We start from the raw sequence: 17,127 nt of genomic DNA, 5'->3' as shown, positions 1-17,127 counted from the left end.
AGTTAACCCGAGCAGATGAGTTGTCCCAAGTTTCTGCCTGACAGATACTGGAGCGGTTTTGAGATTTAAAATCACGATTTCAGTCAGATCAACTCCAGAGCGTTGATACAGAGCACACACTGAAACAGAGAAGTCTAAACACAGAATGTTACTCACACAATTCTAGAAGTCTCCCGTTGTTATCCTGTCAGAATCGACTTGCACACTGCTGTCGCTGCTGTTAGCAGGGGCTGAGACTCACAGACACCCAGGGCGCAGCACCTCGCTGTCTTACCCAGAGAACAGGGCTCTGATCCTCGCTAACGTCTTGTTAGAAACTGCTGAATCTGCCGATTGCACCATCCCATCGCGGGCACCTCTCATGCATAGCTTTGCTTATGAGTGCCCCGAAGAACCAGGCCGACAGACTCATATCCGAGGTATCAATTCATGATACTCACCCAGCTGCCCCGACCAAGAGAGGGCTTAGGGTGCCCCGGAACCAGGCAGCACCCCAGCAGGAAACGGGTTTTACGGTCAAAGGAGGAAAGAGTAATAGAACCGGGGTAAAGCAAAGAAAGGGTCCGACAATAGTGACTTGTGAGGCGGCCAGAGAGTCTGTCATCTCTCAGTCCTATCCTCCAGGCAACGCAGTGGCCAGAACTGGGTCAAATTGAGCAAAAAGTAAAAAAAAATAAGTTCAAATTCGTCCATCAAAAAATGCATGAAAATGAAAAAAAGTGTCCGAAAATAGTGTCTTGTGAGGCCGCCAGAGACTCCTGTCATCTCTCGGTCCTATCCTCCAGGTGTACACATTCACTCTGTGGTTCATAACTGGCTGAATCACTTTTATTAGAACCAGGGTGGGGGGTCTCTAGCCATCAATATTAATCCGTTTAAGGTGCATGGTGAGGCGGCAGAGTTCCGTGTCAACTCCCCTGGCTTTCCTCCAGAGTCACATTTGTCAGAGTAATTTTTTTTGAGAACCAGAGAAAAAGGGGAGAAAATGAAAAAAAGTATCCAAAAATAGTGCCTCATAACGCGGGTAGAGTCCCCTGTCGACTCCCCTTGCATTCCTCCAGAGGCACATTTGTGAGTCAACATTTGTGAGAACCAGGCTGGAAATAAGGCTCAAAATAAGGCCGACCCAGAGTGCATGGTGAGCGGACACTTCACCTCCGTGTTTGCAGACAGCCGTTTTTGTGCACACCCAAAAACCGGGTTTCCGATTTTGTGCAGACCGTAGTCCAAAATGTATGGATGAATATTTTTAACGGAAAAGGGGAAATTAAGCCCCGGACACTTTTCCACTTCTCCGTAAAAACTTACAACGGAGAAGGGGGGAAATATACTCTGTTGGTACATAGTCATTTTTTCGACAATTTTTCAAAACTTCATTTTTGATTATTTTAAGATATAATTAACCGCTTTCTTCACTTTTTTCTTCTTTCCACGGGTGGGTGCGCACGGCAGGTAAAGTGATAAAGTAAAAATAATGATTATAAATCATTTGTAGGGGTACAATTGTGGAGAGGAGCCTGAAAATGACTCTCCAGCACCCCGGAGAACTACCAGTTCATCTGGTTTAAATATGGTGGGGATAGTGGCATCAACTAGTACTGGGAGAGAACCAGGCTGTGCAGCACCTGACTTTTCAACCCAGGAAAACAGTTTGAAAGGCGGGGAAAGTGGTGTAAATAGAGGCAGAGTGTACCCAGAGAGCAGGATGCAACACCTGACTCTTTAAAGTACAGATTATCAGATATTGTCAGGTTCCTCAAAACCTCTTCAATTAGCAATTAGCAGCAGCTCCGTGATTGGATGTTACTTTAAAAAAATGCACCTTGGGGAATCATACTTCAACTCTTCCCAAATGTTTTGGTATAAAACATATAAACTTTTATTTTCTGACACAATTGACATTTTCTACATTCTTATGTTTGCTCGGATGATTCAACCAGAAGAGTTTTGATCCGTAGGAGGGCTCCGACTCCGACGGGGAAACATGAGCGGGACATCCGGAGGAGTGGGCGCCAAAAAAAGAGCGGCTGCCACTTAAAAACTCAACGCCATGAAATGTACTTTCTGCTAGCAATCCGATGTTGCAATGCATCATGGGATACTTCATGCATTGAGACTCAGTGGAGCGAGGAGATGATGGTGATTGGTCGACTTCCCCAGGCGACTCTTTTCATGATAACAGACTATACTTATACCTTTTTCCTGATTCGACATTCTTATATGACATTTTAGCATATTTTTCAACATATAATCTTCTTCATGACGTTTTTGAAATATTATACTGTGACTTTTTGTATAAATTAGACGTTCTGTACTATGACTGACTTTTTTTTTTTTTAAAGTTACATTGTGGTTGTGGTTTGATTACAGATTCCTGGAGCGCCATCACTCCTCAGAGGATGTGACAGCGGCTGCTTAGAGACGGATTCCTTCATTACAGATTCTGATCCCCACCATCATCTGACAGGTCACACACACACACACACACACACACACACACACACACACACACACACACACACACACACACACACACACACACACACACACACACACACACACACACACACACACACACACACACACACACACACACACACACAGCTCATCACTATTATTAACAATCATCTTAATATATGGTGTTCGGGTCTTTTTTTCACATTCTATCCCAGCTGCACATTTAGGGCGAGACACAATAAATAAAGCTTTGCCAGTTTGGGTCACAGCATCCCAACTGATCACGATGGCCAAGCGGTTCTGCTCAGAGGTTCTTGCAAATGATCCTGGAAGAGGAGAACCATCTGATGATGATGACGAGCAGGCGTCGGCAGCCTTTTTGATACGAAGTGTGAACCGTTTAAATACATTTAAATAATTGGTTTAAACGGCATAATAATAATGCCATATATTGCCTTACCCTGTAAGCTCATTGGCTCGGAGGGAAATACACTATCATGATTCATCATAGTTAAAACCGGATGCCGACAAATCATTGGCTTTAAATACTTACACCGGGTCATTGGAGGGACGTCCATCTTTGAAGTCCATCGGACGACCTATGGACCGATCGCTCTTCAGGGACACGCAGCTGGGTTCAGGAGACTCTTCTCTTCTTCTGCTGCTTCGAGCTAATAGAAAGACGACAATGCACAGAAGCAACAAGATGATATCTGCGTTCAGTGGTTTCGGACCCTTGATCTCACAACTAGTCCCGAGATCTCTGCAACTGAACCCTAGACCAATGCAGCTACCTCCCAGATATCTGCAGTCGTGCCTGAAACTCTCCAACGAATACCTAAATCCCTGCAGCAATTACGAAGACCTCTCTGCAAACGTTGGTTCCTTTAAAAAAAAAACGTTGACTATAATAACACCTCGTCATTGAGTTAATATTAACAGAGAAGAAATGAACATTATATCTGTCAGAGCACTTCGACCAACAGAGGCCTCAATACATATGGAATGTGAGCCTTCGTACGATGAGAGAAGCATCAACGTTATGAGTCAATGTTCAGGAGAAAGGTAGGGGAAGTAGTCTTTGCAACTAGTCTCGAGCGCTCTTCAACTAGTCCCCAGGACCTCTTGAATTAACACCTAGATCCGTCCAATGGGTCCAATGGGTCCAATGAGTCCAATGAGTCCAATGGGTCCAATGGGTCCAATGGATCCAATGGGTCCAATGAGTCCAATGGGTCCAATGGGTCCAATGAGTCCAATGGGTCCAATGGATCCAATGGGTCCAATGCGTCCAATGGGTCCAATGGGTCCAATGCATCCAATGGGTCCAATGGGTCCAATGAGTCCAATGGGTCCAATGGATCCAATGCGTCCAATGGGTCCAATGGGTCCAATGCATCCAATGGGTCCAATGGGTCCAATGGGTCCAATGAGTCCAATGGGTCCAATGGGTCCAATGGGTCCAATGGGTCCAATGCGTCCCATGGGTCCCATGGGTCCAATGGGTCCAATGCGTCCAATGGGTCCAATGAGTCCAATGCGTCCAATGGGTCCAATGGGTCCAATGGGTCCCATGGGTCCAATGCGTCCAATGGGTCCAATGAGTCCAATGGGTCCAATGGGTCCAATGCGTCCAATGGGTCCAATGAGTCCAATGGGTCCAATGCGTCCAATGGGTCCAATGGGTCCAATGAGTCCAATGGGTCCAATGGGTCCAATGCGTCCCATGGGTCCAATGGGTCCAATGCGTCCAATGGGTCCAATGCGTCCAATGGGTCCCATGCGTCCAATGGGTCCCATGGGTCCAATGCGTCCAATGGGTCCCATGGGTCCAATGCGTCCAATGGGTCCCATGGGTCCAATGCGTCCAATGGGTCCAATGGGTCCAATGGGTCCCATGGGTCCAATGGGTCCAATGCGTCCAATGGGTCCCATGAGTCCAATGGGTCCCATGGGTCCCATGGGTCCAATGGGTCCAATGCGTCCAATGGGTCCCATGAGTCCAATGGGTCCAATGGATCCAATGGGTCCAATGCGTCCAATGCGTCCAATGGGTCCAATGGGTCCAATGCGTCCAATGCGTCCAATGGGTCCCATGGGTCCAATGGGTCCAATGGGTCCAATGAGTCCAATGGGTCCAATGGGTCCAATGAGTCCAATGGGTCCAATGGATCCAATGAGTCCAATGAGTCCAATGGGTCCAATGGGTCCAATGGGTCCCAGAAACCCATCTAGTTCTCTCTAGATCTCTGAAACTACTCCTTTGACATCTTATCCAGTCCTCAGATCTCTCTGTATTGATTGGTTCTAACTTCAGAGACAAGTTATTCCACCATAATAATAAAACACTGTTTCTGAGTTATTCATTAACAGACTAGAAATTATCCTTCTTTCTATGAGAGCACTTTGACCCTCATTACATATGGAACATGAGCCTTCGTACGATAAGAGAAGCATCAAAGTCCAAACTGCAGTCCGGTATCAGGATGCAACCTGAATGTGTTTTATAGAGTTACAGGTTTGTTGTGAGTCAACGTTCAGGAGAAAAAGTAGGGAAACACATATTTGCAACTAGTCTCTAGTGCTCTGCTACTAGTCCCCATGACCTCTTGAACTATCCTAGATCCAATCAAAGGGTCCACGGTACTTCTGCATCTATTCACATCTATGCCAGGGTGTCCATGGAACTGCCCCTCCCTACCTCAAGGAACTCCTCACCCCCCATACCTCCTTGCGGACCACCCGTTCCAGCAACTCCAACTTCCTCAACCCCCCAGGACTAAGCTCCGTGCTCTGGGAGACCGGGCCTTCTGCTCGGCTGCCCCCAGCCTGTGGAACGCTCTCCCCGACCGCACGAGCACCACAGACCGTGGAGGCTTTTAAAAAAGCCCTCAAAACCCATCTCTTCAAAAGAGCCTTTGCCGAGACATTTTTATCACCCTTTTATTTATTTTTTATTTATTTTTATTGCTTTTTAATTAATTCTACCGTGTTGTGTAATGTTTATTTATACTGTTCATGCTCACTACTTGTAGCACTTCAGGATTTGAATTCAAATATGAAGTGCTTTATAAATGGAACCCATTATTATTATTATTATTATTATTATTCCCTGGACCCCTGGATCGTGGCCCTAGATCTCTGAGGCTAGCTCGTAACACTTGTTATTCAACCATAATAATAATAATAAAACACTGTTTCTGAGTTATTAATTAACAGAGTAGAATCAAATGATCCTTCTTTCGATGAGAGCACTTTGACCCTCAGAGGCCTCATTACATATGGAACATGAGCCTTCGTACGATAAGAGAAGCATCAAAGTCCAAACTGCAGTCCGGTATCAGGATGCAACCTGAATGTGTTTTATAGAGTTACAGGTTTGTTGTGAGTCAACGTTCAGGAGAAGGAGCCGAGACAGCAAGCAGCCAGTCAGTGAGAGAGAACGTGTTGAAGGGAGAAACAGTTTCAAACATCGTGTGAAGTGTTGATGTGATACCTCTCCATGTTGGTGATAGCCTGCAGCCACCTGATGGAGACAGACACACGGCTTCATTATCACTTTAATGTCCTTTTGTTAGTGATGAGGAAATACCATCTGTTTCCACATGCTCTCTGCCGAAGCAGTGTGACGCTGCAGCTCTCACTTCAAACCGTATATGACTTTATATCGTCGTTAAAGATGAACCCCCAGCCGCTCTGACAGCTGAGAACAGATCCTCCTCTCTGACAGCATCAACGTCTCGGTCTGCAACGTGTCCAACATACATTTACTCAACTATGAGTACTTCCATGTTGTGCTACTTAATACTTGTACATATCTCAGACGTACATGTTGTACTTTTTACTGCACAACACTTATCAGACAGCTGCGGTTACTGCACAGATGAGAGTCTCTGCACAGCTGTGACTGCCTCATTGGACCTGAGTACTTCTACTTTTACTAAAGTACAAGATCTGAGTACTTCTACTTTTACTAAAGTACAAGATCTGAGTACTTCTACTTTTACTAAAGTACAAGATCTGAGTACTTCTACTTTTACTAAAGTACAAGATCTGAGTACTTCTACTTTTACTAAAGTACAAGATCTGAGTACTTCTACTTTTACTAAAGTACAAGATCTGAGTACTTCTACTTTTACTAAAGTACAAGATCTGAGTACTTCTACTTTTACTAAAGTACAAGATCTGAGTACTTCTACTTTTACTAAAGTACAAGATCTGAGTACTTCTACTTTTACTAAAGTACAAGATCTGAGTACTTCTACTGTTACTCAAGTACAAGATCTGAGTACTTCTACTTTTACTAAAGTACAACATCTGAGTACTTCTACTTTTACTAAAGTACAACATCTGAGTACTTCTTCCACCTCTGTTCATCGCTCAGGTGGAAATCACAGAAAATACTTGAGGAGAAAACAGAGCTTGGACTACCATCTAGTGGACAAACAGAAAACTACACCCACACACTTAGAGCCCAACAGCAGACACACACACACACACACACACACACACACACACACACACACACACACACACACACACACACACACACACACACACACACACACACACACACACACACACACACACACACACACACACACACACACACACACACACTCTTATTACAACACGAGAAAAATGTCCTTATTTTCCCCCAAATCCTCTTTTTCCAAAATATTGTTTTTAATAGTTTTCCAAAGTGGCAGCTCCTTTAAAGGTCCCATGTCGTGCTGTTCTGGTTCTGACCCGTCCCCTCGTGTTAGGAAGGTGTTTCTGCATGTGAACGGTCTGCGGAGTCAGAACCCTCAAAGTGCACCCTGTAGCGAGTAAAGCTCTAACACAGAGAAGACCTCCCCAGAACGCCTCGTTGGAGACACGTCACTGTCCATGCTTTACTTCCTGGGTGCTGTGTCTAGGAATGGCCAGTAGCCGGATTGGCCGCAAATGGGCCAATCCGTGGAGCCGTTACGTTAAGCCCCCGCTGATTGGTCCAAATTGACCAATCCACGGACTTCCTCACACACGGTATCCGTACGGTATCCGTATTCGTCCCGTACCGTCACGGTTCGGACGTCACGGTTCGGCACATGCAGTCACACGGCGAATACGCCTTTTTTTACGAGTGGGAAAAAAGTAATTCTGGGCAGTATCCACTTCACTATGTATTACATTTCATCACATTGCATTTAGCTGACGCTTTTATGCAAAGCGACTTACAGTAAGTACATTCGACCAGGAAGACACAACCCTGAGGAAAACAGAATCATATAGTACATCAGGTTTCATAGAGCCAAACATCTCAAGTGCTTCTCAACTGGCTTTAGAGGAGCCAGTCCTTTGTTAGTATATAAGTGCTTTGTTAGTAGTTCTATCCTCGAGGTGGAGTCGAAAGAGATGAGTTTCAGTCTGGAAGGTGTGTGAGCTTTCTGCTGTCCTGATGTCAGTGGGAGCTCATATGAAGTAACATCAAGGGACGGGTGGCGCAGTGGTCTGTGCATCTGATCATCAGATCAAGGGGGGTGCTGGGGAACTCCAGTTCGAAACCCGCTCCTGCCCCCACTGCGTCAGGCCGGTGTGTCCTTGGGCAAGACACTTCGCCTGAACTTACTCCTGTGGGTATTGTCCACAGTGACCATTGCATGTATACAACATATGTGTAATGTGTGTATGTAAAGCGCTTTGAGCATCTGGAAAAGCGCTATAATAAATATAAGGAATTATTTATTATTATTATTAATGGGAGCTCGTTCCACCATCTTGGAGCCAGGACAGCAAACCCACGTGTTTCTGCTGATGGGAACTTGGGTCCCCCTCGCAGCGAGGGTGCAGCGAGTCGTTTGGCTGATGCAGAGCGTAGAGCACGTGCTGGGTGCACGGTTTAACCATGTCCTGGATGTAGGAAGGGCCAGATCCATTCGCAGCATGGTACGCAAGCACCAGTGTCTTGAAGTGGATTCTAGCAGTTACCGGAAGCCAGTGGAGGGAGCGGAGGAGCGGCGTGGTGTGGGGACATTCAGGAAGGTTGAAGACCAGACGAGCCGCTGCATTCTGGATGAGAGAGGTCGGATGGCACATGCAGGCAGACCAGCCAGGAGGGAGCTGCAGTAGTCTAGGCGTGAGGTGACGAGAGCCTGGACCAGAACCTGCGTGGCTCTCTGGGTCAGCTGGGGACACGTCCTCCTGATGCTGTAGAGCGTGTATCTGCAGCAGCGGGTTGGAGCAGCGATGTTTGCAGTGAAGGACAGGTTGTTATCCAGGGTCACACCCAGAGTCCTTGCAGTCTGAGTCGGGGAAACAACAGAGGGGCCGATGTTGATGGTCAGGTCAAGAGAGGGACGATCTTTTCCCGGAAGGAAAAGCACTTCAGTTTTGTCAAGGTTGAGCTTGAGGTGATGAGCGGACATCCACTGAGAGATGTCAGCTAGACAGCAGAGATGCGAGCGACGACCTGGGTCTCTGAGCGGGGGAAGGACAGGATTAATTGGGTGTCGTCAGCGTAGCAGTGGTATGAAAAACCATGCGGGCTGATGACAGATCCGAGCGAGTTTGTGTACAGGGAGAAGAGGAGGGGACCAAGAACAGAGCCCTGAGGGACCCCTGTAGTTAATTGACAAGGGTCGGACTCCGACCCTCTCCAAGTTACCCTGTAGGTGCGGTCTTTGAGGTATGAGGTGAGGAGGGAAAGTGCAGAGCCTGAAACTCCAAGTTCTTGGAGAGTGTGAAGGAGGATCTGATGGTTCACCGTGTCGAATGCAGTAGACAGGTCCAACAGGATGAGGACAGAGGAGAGGGAGGCTGCTTTAGCCGTGTGCAGTTCCTCAGAGACAGCAAGGAGCGCAGTTTCTGTGGAGTGACCTGCCTTGAAACCAGACTGGTGCGGATCCAGAAGGTTGTTCTGATGGAGATAACAGGAGAGTTGTTTTAGACAGGAACGGGAGGAGAGAGACAGGCCTGTAGTTTATAACATCAGACGGGTTGAGAGTGGGTTTCTTCAGGAGAGGGTTTACTCTCGCCTCCTTGAGAGTGTGTGGAAAGTGACCAGAAGTTAGAGAAGTGTTGATGAAATGGGTGAGAAACGGTAGAATATCAGGAGCGATAGTCTGAAGGAGGTTTGAAGGGATAGGGTCCAGAGGACAGGTGGTGGGGCGGGCAGAGGTAACGAGGGTAGGAACCTCACTGTATAATCCAGGGGGCGGTGTTGCGCCTAAAAGCTGTTTGCCAGTCACCCTTAAACAACAAATGAAGAAGAAGAAGAAACACAACAACAAAACGAACTAAATACAAGAAGAAGAAAAGTTAGTATGGCGAGTTCAGATAACACACAGGAGCTAGAACCCACCTGCTTCTTTTAAATCAGCTGTGGGAACATTTCGGGTTCCCTGTGGACTGCAATAACGATGAAGTGTGCGAGTGGTGGATCGGACGAGGACGGTGTGTCGGCGTTGTTCTACAGCGGTGCGGTATGCTAATAGAACACACGCCAAACATGCTAAATCATATCAGAAGGCATCACCCAGATTAGCCAATCACCGGAGCCCGGAACAGCTGATCCCCGCTGTTTTTAATAAACCAATAGACATGAGAGCCGAGAGATCAAAATATATAACGGAAGCTTTTGGCATGTATTTCAACGGCTTTGCGCTCTGGAAACACTTTCTTATTATTTATGATGTAATATTTTCAAGTCATTCTTTTTAGTTTTACAGCTTGATGAAACCTTTTAGTTTGACTTCAGCCATTATAGATACTCTGGCCATCTGCGTGTGTGTGGTTTGTTTTAACTGTTTAATGCAGTTAATTATTCAAAATGTCAGAGTTCTTTATTTTTAAACTGAAACTTGCACTACTGTTCAAACATAAATAACAACAAACCTGGAATTATGCATTTGGGACTTTTTTTTGCTTTTTTGTTGTTTTACCGAACCGTGACTTCTGTGAACCGTTACACCCCTACTGCATACATTTAAATAATCTGATAACAGACAGTTGGGATCGCGGGGAAACTCTCTCTCAGACCCATCCTCTCTCAGACCCATTCTCACAGCGTTTACCAACCTTTTTCTTACTCAGTATCAAGCCTCACTCATTGTTTTTACTTCGGCTGTGACTTTGTGTGTGCTCAGGGTGAGTTTGGCTGTGTATCGCTAAACAAGGAAACCACACCTCCACGGAGCTCAGCGCGATTCACAACGTCCCGACTGGTCCCGACCAATCGGAGCACACTGGGCTCACAGGGAGGGGGGGGGAGCTGCAGCGAGCCGTTTAGTGCAGAGAGGGAATACACATACTTCACAGAGACGCTGTGAGAAACCAATGTGAGTGTGGAAAATTGAACAATGTAAATCTATTTTAGTCGACTCAACGATGGAACTATGATCAGTGGAAACGGGAGCTTTAAAGTCAACATGTGTTATATTTAGTAGAGACGCTAACACCAGACACTCCTCTCACACACACACGTTTAAATAAATAACCAACTCATACTTTTCCTTATTTACCAAAGTGCTTCCCTTTCCCCCAAAACATGTCCTGCTCTCTTCCACAAAGCTGTTTTCTCTTCCAGAACATTCCATGTCAGAATACAAGTTCTTCTGAAATCTCCGGCCGTAGAAATGGTCCTTAATCTCAGAAAGGAACAGGACTCTCCTCCCGGACGGTCCTAACCAAAGACATTCTTTACTTTGATGACAATCTAAAGACGTTTCTTTGACCCTGTTCAAACCGTGAGGTCGTGACACAACATTAAATATCACGACCTCTATAATAATAATAATCTGAGTTTCCTGCAGCGAGTGTAGTCTGAGAAAGGCCTCAGTGTGTCTGACAGTTTGAGTGTACAAATAAATCACAACTATGAACTCCAGCAGCATGTTTTCACAGTGAACAGGGAAGAGACACTGCCCCCTGCTGGCCGGAGGACACGTGTGCAGCTTCACAAAGAGAAAAGGTGCATCAGATCAGCCTCTGGTCAAGACTCACCTTTTCAGAACGGCTCTAATTAGGGATTGTGTTTTATTTCATATATTTAATTAGTTTGTTGTTTTTCTGAGATGTTCACTATTTAAGTGTCTTTGCCTTTCACTCTACTATTATCATTAGTATAAATATTAAAGTGCCAGGGTATATCTCAATTAAATAAACATGATTTAAAACAGTGCTTCTCAAAGTGTGGTCCGCGCCCCCTAGTGGTCCGTGAGTATTTTAGTAACATTTCACATTTGAAATAAATAAATACATTTAAGTTTTCTGCACTCTCGCGGGAATATCTCCGCAATGGAGCGAGGTTAAGTTTCACTCTCGATTACATGATATAGCCCAGCACATCACCTTCAACACACATGATGCCGGCGGTTTGTACCATTTTCAGGCGATTTGTAATCTGTTCTAGAAAAACGATGTGTCTTTTGATATTTGTGGAGTTAGGTGGTCCGCGAGTGTTTTTTTATTGGTTAAGTCCTTGGAATGAAAAAGTTTGAGAAACACTGATTTAAAAAGATAAAATGCATTGATTGTCTTTTAGTTTTTTAATTAGAAAGCACTTCATCAACCGTCAGGAATGTTTGTATATGTTATTTATTAATACATCATCGAAATACACAAAAAAAGAATGAAACATGTTTTATTGTTTTACTTTCAAACCAAACCCCACAAAGTTCATTAATAGTAAAGTCTTCAAAGATATGAAGTATTAGTCATGACAGTAGTAACAGTGTCCAGGCCTTTTATTGCCCCGTTTAAAACATGTGAGACTTTCAGAGGAATACACTTTGACATGACGAGAAACACCGTACATTCTGAACTACACGATAAACAGCTGTGTGTGTGTGTGTGTGTGTGTTCTATTCCTGTTGTTCTACCCTCACTGAGACCGCCATTGGTAACATCTGCAGTGGGAGAGTATCGTCATTGTAAATGTATGGAAACAGCCTCTCGGTGAAAGTGTGTGTGAAGGTGTGTATGTGTGTGTTCGTGTCGGGATCAGAGAACGACAGCGTGCCTCCGTCCCAGTCCAGCCTCACTCGGACCCTCCGGAGCTGCCTCTGAACTGGGAGAGGGGCTTCTGGATGTGACGGGGAGAGCGCCGAGTATTCACCACCATCAGGACGTATCCTCCATAATCCAGGCGCTATATCTTCCTGCCACTTGACAGACTCCGCTAACACTCCCAGTCCCCAGGCCGTATAGTCTCCGACCTGGACGTCCCAGCTGTGAGTCCCTGAGCTGAAGCCCTCGGAGCCCAGGACAATTGAAAAATGATCAGATCTCTCAAAACAATAAGGACGTCGCCCTGTCTCTCCTGCTCTCACAGAGGTCAGATCTTCAGACAGGACGAGCGTTGGACCGGCAGTGTTTGGGTCCAGGACCACAGGGTAGCAGGACACCATGTCCTTCATCTTGCTCCAGATGTTGAAGCTGAGGTTGCCCAGGTGTTTGGCCTGGTCGATCAGAGCTCCTGAGGGCAGCTGTGGATCCTCCAGCAGGGGGCGCTGCAGCCTCTCCACTGCAGCCTTGTAGTTGAGCAGGAAGGAGACGTCTTCAGCTCTCAGCTCCTCCTCTGTGGCTCTGACTGTGTGAGAAAGAGCTGCTATCTCTCTGCTCACAGCCTCCATCTTCTCCTTCATCTTCCTCCTCTTCTGCTTCTCTTCCTCCCTCAGTGCAGCCATCCTGGCCTCCTCTTCCTCTTCTAGAAACTGGTGAAGCTTCTGAAACTGCTCCTTAATCTGCGTCTCTGTGCGTTGAGCCTGGAGCTTCATGTATCCTGCTGTGTGAGCACACTTCACTTTAACTTCTTTAAAAGTCTTTAACTTCTCCTGAAAGGGCTTCAGAGATGTCTGGAGCTCCTCTCTGAGATCCTGAGCCGCTTCGTCGATGGGTCTGAAGCTGTGGTCGCTGTGTGTTCTTGAATCTCTGCAGACGACACACACTGGCTGCTGGTGGTCCAGACAGAAGAGTTTCAGTCTCTCAGAGTGCAGACTGCAGAGCGCCTCTGGAGGTCTCTGACCTCTCTCCTGGAGGAAACTCTCACACAGGTTCTTCAGCACCAGGTTGGAAGGAGGCTCTGACCGTGAAGATCGTCTCTTACAAAGTGGACACTCTTTGATCACTTTCCCCGCCCACCAGCTCTGCAGACAGTCTCTACAGAAGCTGTGGCTGCAGGACAGGACGACAGGATCTTTAAAGACTCCATGGCAGACGGAGCAGCAGAAACCTTCCTCCAATCTGGAAGCCATTTATTCTCCGAGTGAAGCAGAACACTCGGCAGCAGCCGCTCCCGGTCCCTGAAAGTTACTTACATTACATTGCATTTAGCTGACGCTTTTATCCAAAGCGACTTACAATAAGTACATTCGACCAGGAAGACACAACCTTGAGGAAAACAGAATCATATAAGAACATCAGGATTCAAAGAGCCAATCGTTTCAAGTGCTGCTCAACTGGCTTTAGAGGAGCCAGTCCTTTATTAGTATATAAGTGCTCTGTTAGCAGTTCTTTGTTAGTCATTCTATCGCTCGAAGTGGAGTCGAAAGAGATGAGTTTTCAGTCTGCGCCGGAAGGTGTGTGAGCTTTCTGCTGTCCTGATGTCAATGGGAGCTCGTTCCACCATCTTGGAGCCAGGATAGCAAACCCACGTGTTCCTGCTGATGGAACTTGGGTCCCCCTCGCAGCGAGGGTGCAGCGAGTCGTCTGGCTGATGCAGAGCGGAGTGCACGTGCTGGGGTGTACGGTTTAACCATGTCCTGGATGTAGGAAGGGCCAGATCCATTCGCAGCATGGTACGCAAGCACCAGTGTCTTGAAGTGGATTCTAGCAGTTACCGGAAGCCAGTGGAGGGAGCGGAGGAGCGGAGTGGTGTGGAACATTCAGGAAGGTTGAAGACCAGACGAGCCGCTGCATTCTGGATGAGCTGCAGAGGTCGGATGGCACATGCAGGTAGACCAGCCAGGAGGGAGCTGCAGTAGTCTAGGCGTGAGGTGACAAGAGCCTGGACCAGAACCTGCGTGGCTCTCTGGGTCAGCTGGGGACGCATCCTCCTGATGCTGTAGAGCGTGTATCTGCAGCAGCGGGTTGGAGCAGCGATGTTTGCAGTGAAGGACAGGTTGTTATCCAGGGTCCCACCCAGAGTCCTTGCAGTCTGAGTCGGGGAAACAACAGAGGGGCCGATGTTGATGGTCAGGTCAAGAGAGGGACAATCTTTTCCCGGAAGGAAAAGCACTTCAGTTTTGTCAAGGTTGAGCTTGAGGTGATGAGCGGACATCCACTGAGAGATGTCAGCTAGACGAGCAGAGATGCGAGCGACGACCTGGGTCTCTGAGCGAGGAGAGGACAGGATTAGTTGGGTGTCGTCAGCGTAGCAGTGGTATGAAAAACCATGCGGGCTAATGACTGATCCGAGCGAGTTTGTGTACAGGGAGAAGAGGAGGGGACCGAGAACAGAGCCCTGAGGGACCCCTGTAGTTAATTGACAAGTGTCGGACTCAGACCCTCTCCAAGTGACCCTGTAGGTGCGGTCTTTGAGGTATGAGGTGAGGAGGGAAAGTGCAGAGCCTGAAACTCCAAGTTCTTAGAGAGTGAAGGAGGATCTGATGGTTCACCGTGTCGAATGCAGCAGACAGGTCCAACAGGATGATGACAGAGGAGAGGGAGGCTGCTTTGGCCGTGTGCAGTTCCTCAGAGACAGCAAGGAGGGCAGTTTCTGTGGAGTGACCTGCCTTGAAACCAGACTGGTGCGGATCCAGAAGGTTGTTCTGATGGAGAGAGCAGGAGAGTTGTTTAAAGACAGGACCGGGAGGAGAGAGACAGGCCTGTAGTTTATAACATCAGACGGGTCGAGAGTGGGTTTCTTCAGGAGAGGGTTTACTCTCGCCTCCTTGAGACTGTTTGGAAAGTGACCAGAAGTTAGAGAAGTGTTGATGAAATGGGTGAGAAACGGTAGAATATCAGGAGCGATAGTCTGAAGGAGGTTTGAAGGGATAGGGTCCAGAGGACAGGTGGTGGGGCGGGCAGAGGTAATGAGGGTAGGAACCTCACTTGGAGAGAGAGGGGAAAAGGAGGTGAGTGTGCCGGTTGAAGGTGGCTCAGGTGATCCGGCGGTGAGTAGGGGTGAGTCAGAAAAAGAAGAGCGAATATCGTAAACCTTTTTTTCAAAGTGGTTAACAAAGTCGCTTGACAGAAGGGAGGAGGGGGAAGGGGCTTTGGGGGGGTCCAGGAGGGAGGAGGGGGGAGGGGCTTTGGGGGGGTCCAAGAGGGAGGAGGGGGAAGGGGCTTTGGGGGGGTCCAGGAGGGAGGAGGGGGAAGGGGCTTTGGGGGGGTCCAGGAGGGAGGAGGGGGAAGGGGCTTTGGGGGGGTCCAAGAGGGAGGAGGGGGAAGGGGCTTTGGGGGGGTCCAGGAGGGTGGAGAAGATGGAAAATAGTTTTTTGGGATTGGAATAGGAAGATTGGATCTTATCTTGAAAGAAAGTGCTTTTTGCCTGAGAGATGGAAGCAGAGAAAGAGGAGAGGAGAGCCTGATAGGTTAGGAGGTCGTCACGGTGTTTGGATTTCCACCATTTCCGCTCTGCTGCCCTAAGGACGGTTCTATTAGCACGCAGTGCGTCATTTAGCCAGGGAGCAGGAGGGGACTGGCGAGCCTGCCGAGATGTGAGAGGACAGAGAGAGTCCAGAGAGGAGGAGAGAGGACAGAGAGGATGAGAGAGGACAGAGAGTCCAGAGAGGAGGAGAGAGTAGAGAGGAGAGTTTCTGCAGCAGAGTTTGGAGGCAGGAGTTGGAAGGAGTCAGAGGAAGGGAGGGCTGAGAGCACCGAGGAGGCAAAGGTAGAGGGGGAGAGGGAACGGAGGTTACGGCGGACAGGTGCAGGATGAGAAGAGATTAGTTTGTTATGTTTGGAGAGGGGTAGAGAGAATGAAATGAAGAAGTGATCGGAGGTGTGGAGCGGGTTTACAGAGAGGTTAGAAGTAGAGCAGTTCCTTGAGGATATGAGATCAAGGACACTGCCAGCTTTATGAGTCGGTGGGACGGAGACAGTGAGAAAGCAAAGGTGGTTAACAGAGATGTTAGTTCGTCTATCTTCCCCGTCTGGAGGTTGAAGTCTCAGAGAAGTACAGCGGGAGGGCCGGATTCAGGGATGTGTGAGAGGAGAGGATCTAACTCCTCAAAGAAGTCCCCCAAGGCGCCTGGTGGACGGTAGAGAACAACAAGGGTTCATTGTATAGGATGGGTCACTGTGACGGCATGGAATTCAAAGGTGGAAGGAGTGAAGTTAGGTAGCTTGAAGAGGGAAAAGCTCCATTTGGGAGAGAGCAGGAGACCAGTGCCACCTCCTCTGCCAGAGGGTCTGGGTGTATGGGAGAAGGAGCATGCTGTGGAGAGAGCAGGAGACCAGTGCACCTCCTCTGCCAGTGGGTCTGGGTGTATGGGAGAAGGAATATGCTGTGGAGAGAGCAGGAGACCAGTGCCACCTCCTCTGCCAGAGGGTCTGGGTGTATGGGAGAAGGAGCATGCTGTGGAGAGAGCAGGAGACCAGTGCACCTCCTCTGCCAGTGGGTCTGGGTGTATGGGAGAAGGAATATGCTGTGGAGAGAGCAGGAGACCAGTGCACCTCCTCTGCCAGTGGGTCTGGGTGTATGGGAGAAGGAGCATGCTGTGGAGAGAGCAGGAGACCAGTGCCACC

At 47.8% G+C, this 17,127-nt stretch overlaps 1 protein-coding gene across 1 annotated transcript; it reads right to left on the bottom strand.

Annotated features, from left to right (window-relative positions):
• Positions 1 to 12,299: 12,299 nt before the first annotated feature.
• LOC117442984 (E3 ubiquitin-protein ligase TRIM35-like) lies at positions 12,300 to 13,691 on the bottom strand. Its single transcript, XM_034078944.1, has one exon. The coding sequence runs from the start codon at positions 13,689 to 13,691 to the stop codon at positions 12,300 to 12,302; it is 1,392 nt and encodes a 463-aa protein (XP_033934835.1).
• Positions 13,692 to 17,127: the final 3,436 nt, after the last annotated feature.

The sequence above is a fragment of the Pseudochaenichthys georgianus genome, unplaced genomic scaffold (assembly GCF_902827115.2).
Source record: "Pseudochaenichthys georgianus unplaced genomic scaffold, fPseGeo1.2 scaffold_519_arrow_ctg1, whole genome shotgun sequence".
NCBI classification, from domain to species: domain Eukaryota; kingdom Metazoa; phylum Chordata; class Actinopteri; order Perciformes; family Channichthyidae; genus Pseudochaenichthys; species Pseudochaenichthys georgianus.
Note: the sequence above shows the minus strand (reverse complement) of the source record. Positions and strands in the feature narration are given on the sequence as shown.

Excerpts from the sequence above, each read along its gene's own strand:
- LOC117442984 (XM_034078944.1), bottom strand. The coding sequence starts at position 13,691 with ATGGCTTCCAGATTGGAGGAAGGTTTCTGCTGCTCCGTCTGCCATGGA.